At 49.5% G+C, this 8964-nt stretch overlaps 1 protein-coding gene across 1 annotated transcript; it reads left to right on the top strand.

Moving 5' to 3' along the window:
• Window positions 1-620: 620 nt before the first annotated feature.
• Window positions 621-6857, top strand: LOC147081635 (uncharacterized). The gene is made up of 2 exons (XM_085980759.1): window positions 621-708; window positions 4687-6857. Exon 2 carries the CDS (start codon window positions 4697-4699, stop codon window positions 5777-5779), a length of 1083 nt encoding a protein of 360 aa, XP_085836885.1. The 5' UTR covers window positions 621-708; window positions 4687-4696; the 3' UTR covers window positions 5780-6857.
• Window positions 6858-8964: the final 2107 nt, after the last annotated feature.

Genomic DNA, 8964 nt, shown 5'->3' on the forward strand with positions numbered 1-8964 from the left:
AAGCGCCTGCCCGCGCTGTGATTGGTGCAGGGGAAGGCAAGTGGGCGTGTCCGGCCCCCAGGCCCACGTGGGGAGTCAAAGGCTGGCTGGAGCGCATGCGCAGCCCGCCTCGCACCGTTGGGAAGCTTTTGAAATATTTTTTTTTGCGAAACAAATTGAAAACACTCATTAATTCCCCGAACCTCCTCCCCTCTAAATTGCGATTATTATTATTCTTGCTTTTCCTCATTTGTGTGGGTTGTCTTTTTTTTACCTTGCGGTGGCGTGCGCCGCTCCAACCGACCCCTGGGCGTTGCGTGCTGGCGTCAGCGCGTAATCGGAGGGAGGGGTGATTGACGCGAGTCGCCCACCAATCAGGAGCGCGGAAAACGCTGGGAGGACCGGGCGGGCTGACGGTCCTCCAACCAATGGCGGCGCGGGAGGGAGGGGGGCGGGACCTCGGTGGGCTGCAGGCCGCTTTCCTGCTTTCATTGTCTGCAGGAGCTGTTAAAGGGAAGAGGAGGGGGTGGAAAAAAACCAGCTTGTGAGTGTTTATTCCTTTGCATTACCTTTACTGCAAGGCTATTCATCAACTGCATTCATTGAAAAATAAGTGAACCTTTTCTCTTTTCGACTTTTATCCAGAACAAAGAGCCCTGGTGCTGTGAACATTTTGGTGGGCAGACACTTTTAAAGGGACAAAGACCAGCATTCTTCCTCCTCTCTCTTGTGAGTATTTGTGGTGGGTGAGAGGGTGGGGGGGGTGAGTCAAAGGGGACTGCGGCCCCTTTTCAACAAAAAAAAATTGCTTGGCCATTTAAAGGGGAATGGGTGCCCCCCAGGTATTTAAAGGGGCAGTGCCTCTCTCTGTATCATGTCAGAGCAGGGAGGTTCTGCTTCAACTGTACAAAACACCAGTTGGGCCACCGGCTCGTCCAAATCATCCTGTAGTTTCTCAGCATCCTCCTCACAGCACACACGCCCACTCAGCTTTGTGTCGTCTGCAAATTTGGAGATATTACATCTAGTTCCCTTGTCTAGATCATTAATATATATTGTGAATAGCTGGGGTCCAAGGACCGATCCTTGCGGTACCCCTCTAGTCACTGCCCGCCACTTGGAAAAAGACCCGTTTATTCCAACTCTTTGCTTCCTGTCTGCCAACCAGTTCTCTATCCAAGTCAATACCTTGCCCCCCAATCCCATGTGCCTTAACTTTACACGCTAATCTCTTATGCGAGACCTTATCGAAAGCCTTCTAAAAGTCCATATACATCACATCCACTGGTTCGCCCTTATCTATTTTACTCGTTACATCCTCAAAAAATTCCAGTAGATTAGTCAAGCACGATTTACCTTTTGTAAATCCATGTTGACTTTGTCCGATCCTGTCACTGTTTTCCAAGTGCTCTGCTATTACATCTTTTATAATGGACTCTAGCAGTTTCCCCACTACCGATGTCAGGCTTACTGGTCTGTAATTCCCCGTTTTCTCTCTACCACCTTTTTTGAATAGTGGGGTAACATTAGCAACCCTCCAATTCATGGGTACTGTTCCAGATTCCATCGAAAACCCAGCAGCTTCTCCTCCATCTCCATTCCAGCTCAAACTGCTGCAACAAAAAGACCTACACAGGCGGCCAGGGACCGACTTCCGTCACCTGCAATAAAACTCTTACCGACAACCGCTGACTAATGGCGGCTGCAGCACCCGCAATTCCCCGCGCCCCAGAAACTGCTCTATCCAACGCGCTGATTTACCCGCTGAGAGTGCGCATGCTCCCCGGGGCCGCGGGCCATTCTGGGAGCCTGGCTCCTGTCCTTTGTCCCGAGTCTGACTCAGTGGAACCGGCTGAAGAAACCGGGAAGCGACGGCTCGGTTGGGGGAGGCGCTGCACCCTGGATTTCCTGGTGCCGGGGCTCTGGCCGCAGGTCTGCCGGACCCGCTCTGATTCTGATTGAGGTTTTTGATGAGGTAACAGAGAGGGTTGATGAGGGCAATGAGGTTAACGTGGTGTACATGGATTTCCAAAAGGCATTCGACAGCGTGTAAAGTTAGGCACATGGGATTGGGGGCAAGGTACTGACTTGGATAGAGAACTGGTTGGCAGACAGAAAGCCAAGAGTTGGAATAAATGGGTCTTTTTCCAAATGGCAGGCAGTGACTAGTGGGGTACCGCAGGGATCGGTCCTTGGACCCCAGCTATTCACAATATATATTAATGATCTGGATGAGGGAACTAGATGTAATATCTCCAAGTTTGCAGACGACACAAAGCTGGGTGGGTGTGTGTGCTGTGAGGAGGATGCCGAGAAACTCCAGTATGATTTGGACAGGTTGGGTGATTGGGCAGAAGCATGGCAGATGCAATATAACATGGATAAATGCGAGGTTATCCACTTTGGTGTCAAAAACAGGAAGGCAGATTATTATCTGAATGGCAATAGATGGGGAAGTGCAACGAAACCTGGGTGTCCTTGTGCACCAGTCGCTGAAGGTAAGCATGCAGGTGCAGCAGGCGGTTCAGAAGGCAAATGGTATATTGGCCTTCGTAGCGAGAGGTTTTGAGTACAGGAACAAGGATGTCTTCCTGCAGTTGTACAGGGCCTTGGTGAGACCACATCTTGAGTATTGTGTGCAGTTTTGGTTGCCTTATCTGAGGAAGGATGTTCTTGCCATGGAAGGAGTGCAGCGAAGATTCACCAGGCTGATACCTGGGATGGCAGGAATGATGTATGAGGAGAGATTGGGTCGATTGGGCTTGTACTTGCTGGAGTTTAGAAGAATGAGAGGGGATCTCATTGAAACTTATAAAATTCTAACAGGACTACACAGACTAGATGCAGGAAAGATGTTCCCGATGGCCGCGGAGTCCAGAACCAGGGGTCACAGTCTAAGGATAAGGGGTAAGCCATTTAGGACAGAGATGAGGAGGAATTTCTTCACCCAGAGAGTGGTGAACCTGTGGAATTCTCTACCACAGAAGGCAGTTGAGGCCAGTTCATTAAATATATTCAAGAAGGAGTTAGATATATTTCTTAAGGCTAAAGGGATCAAGGGATATGGGGAGAAGGCAGGGACAGGGTACTGAATTTGGATGATCAGCCATGATCTCATTGAATGGCGGAGCAGGCTCGAGGGGCCGAATGCTCCTATCTTCTATGTTTCTATGTTCAGCCTCAGACAAATGTTAGGGAGAGGGATGGAGTCAGTGGCTGGGGAACGGAGTTTGTGGGGTGTCTGTCCCTTTAACTACAATTCATAAAATTATAGAAATTTACAGCACAGAAGGAGGACATTCTGCCCATCTTGTCCGTGCCGGCTGACCAAGAGCTCTCCTCCCTAATCCCACTTTCCAGCACTTGGTCCGTAGCCTTGTAGGTTACGGCACTTCAAGTACTTTTTAAATGTGATGAGAGTTTCTGCCTCTACCACCCATTATGGCAGTGAGTTCCAGACCCCACCACCCTCTGGGTGAAGAAAGTTCCCCTCAACGCCCCTCTAAACCTCCGACCAATTACTTTAAATCTATGCCCCCTGGTTATTGATATGTCTGCTAAGGGAAATACGTCCTTTGTATCCACTCTCTCTCTGCCCCTCATAATGTTATACACCTCAATCAGGTCTCCCCTCAGCCTCCTCTGTTCCCAAGAAAACAACCCCAGCCTCTCCAATCTTTCCTGGTAGCTAAAATTCTCTAGTCCTGGCAACATCCTCGTAAATCTCCCCTCTCGAGCAGTCACATCTTTCCTGCAATGGGGCGACCAGAACTGCACGCAGCACTCTAGCCGGTGGCCTAACTGGTGTTTTGTACAGTTCAAGCAGAACCTCCCTGCTCTTACATGATACAGAAAGAGAGAGGCACTGACATATGAGGAGAGATTGGGTCGATTGGGCTTATACTCGCTGGAGTTTAGAAGAATGAGAGGGGATCTCATTGAAACTTATAAAATTCTAACAGGACTAGACAGACTAGATGCAGGAAGGATGTTCCCGATGGCCAGGGAGTCCAGAACCAGGGGTCACAGTCTAAAGATAAGGGGTAAGCCATTTAGGACAGAAATGAAGAGGAATTTCTTCACCCAGAGAGTGGTGAACCTGTGGAATTCTCTACCACAGAAGGCAGTAGAGGCCAATTCATTAAATATATTCAAGAAGGAGTTGGATATATTTCTTAAGGCTAAAGGGATATGGGGAGAAAGCAGGGACAGGTTACTGAATTTGGATGATCAGCCATGATCGCATTGAATGGCGGAGCAGGCTCGAGGGGCCGAATGACCTACTCCTGCTCCTATCTTCTATGTTTCCCTCACTGATTGCGGCTCTTCACCAACACCGACTTTACAAAGAAAGCCCCACGTGGCAGCCTGGAGCTCAGGGGCCCAGCGCGCAGGCACGGGGGAGGATGATTGACAGGGGCCCAGGGTGTGTGCTGAGCATGCGCGGTGCGGGCCGGGCGCCTGTGGAGCAGGAGGGGGCGGGGCCATGGGGCGCATGCGCGGGGTCAGCCACAACTCAGCGCGGCGGCTGGAGCGCTTTCTGGAGCGCGGGGCCTTGTCGGGATTGCGGCCGCCATTACTGTTGATACTTTCAACCAACCTGTGCAGCAGCTGGGGCCTGAAAATCAGCTTCACTGCCCCAAGGCTGGGAAAGGGGGACATGAGACAACATTCTCCCTCTTACCCCTTTCTACACTCCTTTTACAGGGTTTTAGAAATGGAGCATTTACAGACAGGAAGCTCAGACCAAACATCACGTCAGGATCTGACAGAGTCGCTCAATTCATCAGGACCTGAATATCATCGGCCTTTGCACATGGAAGGAGAGAACAGCGATCACAGTGCAGACAAACCGCACACGTGTTCCATGTGTGGACTCGGATTCAGCCGATCGCCTGACCTGGCGAGACACGTGCTCCGTCACACCGGGGAGAAACCGGGTAAAGGTGGGGACAGCGGGAAGGGATTCAGTTCCCCGTCTACATCAGAAGTTCATCCGCACAGTCACCCTGGGGACAGTCCGTTCACCTGCTCCGTGTGTGGGAAGGGATTCACTTGCACATCCCACCTGCTGAGACACCAGAGAGTTCACACTGATGAGAGACCATTTCAATGTTCCGAGTGTGGGAAGAGCTTCAAATTCTCCAGGGATCTGAAGGAACACCAGCTTGTCCACACTGATGAAAGACCGTTTACATGTTCCAACTGTGGGAAGAGTTTTAAAAGCTCCAGGGTTCTGACCAGTCACCAGCGAGTTCACACCGGGGAGAGGCCATTTCATTGCTCTGTGTGTGGGAAGGGATTCGCTAATTCATCTACCCTGCTGACACACCAGCTTGTTCACACTGATGAGAAACCATTTAAATGTTCTGACTGTGGGAAGAGCTTTAAAAGATCCGGGGCTCTGACCAAACACCAGCGAGTTCACACTGGGGAGAGGCCATTTCCCTGCTCTGTGTGTGGGAAGGGATTCTCTGATTCATCTACCCTGCTGAGACACCAGCTTGTTCACACTGATGAGAAACCATTTAAATGTTCGGTCTGTCAGAAGAGCTTTAAATGCACCGGGGATCTGAAGGAACACCAGCTTGTTCACACTGATGAGAGACCCTTTAAATGTTCTGACTGTGGGAAGAGCTTTAAAAGATCCGGGGCTCTGACTACACACCAGCTTGTTCACACTGATGAGAGGCCGTTTACATGTTCTGACTATGGGAAGAGCTTTAAATACTCCCGGGACATGAAGCAACACCAGCTTGTTCACACAGATCAGAGACCGTTTACATGTTCTGACTGGTAAGAGTTTTAAAAGCTCCAGGGCTCTGACCAGACACCAGCAAGTTCACACTGGGGAGAGGCCATTTCCCTGCTCTGTGTGTGGGAAGGGATTCTTGCAGTCCACCAACCTGCTGGCACACCAGCGAGTTCACACTGATGAGAGGCCATTTACATGTTCTGACTGTGGGAAGAGCTTTAAAAGCTCCAATCACCTGCTGAGACACCAGCGAGTTCACACTGTTCTGTAGCGCAGGGCCCTGTAGACAGCTGGGGTGACATGAACGTGGAATGGATGAATGTTTTATAAATTCTTGTACTGTTGTTTAATCTTTCAATCTGTTGTGCTGATGATTCCCTTGATTTGACTGTTAATGTTATTTTTGTTTTTCTCCTTATCACAGGCAATTGCCTATTAAAAGTCAACCATCACAACCAATAAAACCTGTAACATAACAAAAAAAAGTTTAAAGGAAACTTAAATTAAATTAAAATTCTATTTTCGGTGGTGATGATGCACGCCAATCCCTCCGGTACCCACCGGTCACGGAAGGCCTCGAGCGCGCCGGTGGACTGTTCATGTTATTACTTCGAATGTACAGCACAGAAACAGGCCATTCGGCCCAACTGGTCCATGCCGGAGTTTATGCTCCACACGAGCCTCCTCTGACATATCCTCCTATGTTTATCTGGCTTCTCCTTAAATACATCTATACCATTGGCCTCAACTACTCCTTGTGGTAGTGAGTTCCACATTCTCATCACTCTCTGGGTAAAGAAGTTTCTCCTGAATTCCCTCCTGGATTTATTAGTGCCTTTTATATTGATGGCCCCATAAATATGATGAGATTCTGTTATGTTGTTGTACTTCGTCTTTTTCTGATGAATGAAACATTACTGAGCCCCTGTACCCGTGTTATGGGATGAAGTGCCAGACAAGTAAAGGCACAACATCTGGGTGTGAATCTAATAATAACCTCACGGACCGTATAGGTGTGATAACCAGACGGGCTTGTGGTTATAGTCTGGTCACAGATGGACTAAATTCCCTGAGTTAGCAGGAGTTCAGGAGGCGGTCAACAGACGGGTCCAAACAATCCCATTTCCTGAGCGGTAACCAAGCTTGTGTATAAGAACAGGCCACTTAAGCCGTTGTCAGTTGGAACAGACTCGAGAAGATCGCGCGTGAATCCACTGTACTTCTATTCTCCAGATTGAGGGAATTATCACCCGATCTGTGTTATGCAGCGATCTTAATAAAGTCTGGAGAGACAATCTGTGTTCTTGTGAGCTTGATTATCTGGTATCCGAAACCCTGGGACTCCCGATCATTAGAGTCAACCTCAGTGTGTGGAAAGGGATTCCCTGGTGTATCCCACCCGCTGACACACCAGAGTGTCCACAGTGTGACTGCGGTGGGTCGATTCCACTGTTTCCGATGCCTTTAATCACATCCAGGACTGAACCATGTTAATTCAGGCAACTGGGGCTTGTTAATGTTAAGAGCCCCCAATAACTGGACTGGATTTTTATATTCTGTATCAATAAATCAGTTTCATTAGAAACACAGTCGATTGAGTCCTTGTTTGTAAGATAAGTCGAGAGCCAATTGATGACTTGTTACACACATTCCCTGTCCTCAATAACTGTGTCCCGGAGAGAAGCTGAGGGGCTTCTGTTACTTTCGTGGAGTGAATTTTTGTGCTCATTGAGATTCTGGATGTCGTTATAGGGAAAGGAACATTTTAACATTCTCAGCACCTGGTGTCAACATCAAACACTGCGAGGGCAGGTACAGCACGGGTTAGATACAGAGTAAAGCTCCCTCTACACTGTCCCATCAAACACTCCCAGGGCAGGTACAGCACGGGTTAGATACAGAGTAAAGCTCCCTCTACACTGTCCCCATCAAACACTCCCAGGGCAGGTACAGCACGGGTTAGATACAGAGTAAAGCTCCGTCTACACTGTCCCCATCAAACACTCCCAGGGCAGGTACAGCACGGGTTAGATACAGAGTAAAGCTCCCTCTACACTGTCCCATCAAACACTCCCAGGGCAGGTACAGCACGGGTTAGATACAGAGTAAATCACCCTCTACACTGTCCCATCAAACACTCCCAGGGCAGGTACAGCACGGGTTAGATACAGAGTAAATCTCGCTCTACACTGTCTCATCAAACACTCCCAGGGCAGGTACAGCACGGGTTAGATACAGAGTAAAGCTCCCTCTACACTGTCCCATCAAACACTCCCAGGGCAGGTACAGCACGGGTTAGATACAGAGTAAAGCTCCCTCTACACTGTCCCATGAAACACTCCCAGAGCAGGTACAGCACGGGTTAGATACAGAGTAAAGCTCCCTCTACACTGTCTCATCAAACACTCCCAGGGCAGGTACAACACGGGTTAGATACAGAGTAAAGCTCCCTCTACACTGTCCCATCAAACACTCCCAGGGCAGGTACAACGCGGGTTAGATACAGAGTAAAGCTCCCTCTACACTGTCCCATCAAACACTCCCAGGGCAGGTACAGCGCGGGTTAGATACAGAGTAAAGCTCCCTCTACATTGTCCCATTAAACACTCCCAGGGCAGGTGCAGCACGGGTTAGATACAGAGTAAAGCTCCCTCCACACTGTCCCATCAAACACTCCCAGGGCAGGTACAGCACGGGTTTGATACAGAGTAAAGCTCCCTCTACACTGTCCCATCAAACACTCCGAGGGCAGGTACAGCACGGGTTAGATACAGAGTAAAGCTTCCTCTACACTGTCCCATCAAACACTCCCAGGGCAGGTACAGCACGGGTTAGATGCAGAGTAAAGCTCCCTCTGTACTGTCCCATCAAACACCCCCAGGGCAGATACTGCACAGGTTAGATACAGAGTAAAGCTCCCTCTACACTGCCCCATCAAACACTCCCAGGGCAGGTACAGCATAGGTTAGATACAGAGTAAAGCTCCCTCTACACTGTCCCATCAAACACTCCCAGGGCAGGTACAGCACGGGTTAGATACAGAGTAAAGCTCCCTCTGCACTGTCCCATCAAACACTCCCAGGGCAGGTACAGCACGGGTTAGATACAGAGTAAAGCTCCCTCTACACTGTCCCATCAAACACTCCCAGGGCAGGTACAGCACGGGTTAGATACAGAGTAAAGGCCCCTCTAAACTGTCCCATCAAACGCTCCCAGGGCAGGTACAGCAC

Source organism: Somniosus microcephalus, unplaced genomic scaffold (genome assembly GCF_052327205.1).
Source record: "Somniosus microcephalus isolate GS21.2 unplaced genomic scaffold, FLI_Smic_1.0 scaffold500, whole genome shotgun sequence".
Taxonomy (NCBI): domain Eukaryota; kingdom Metazoa; phylum Chordata; class Chondrichthyes; order Squaliformes; family Somniosidae; genus Somniosus; species Somniosus microcephalus.

Excerpts from the sequence above, each read along its gene's own strand:
- LOC147081635 (XM_085980759.1), top strand. The coding sequence starts at position 4,697 with ATGGAGCATTTACAGACAGGAAGCTCAGACCAAACATCACGTCAGGAT.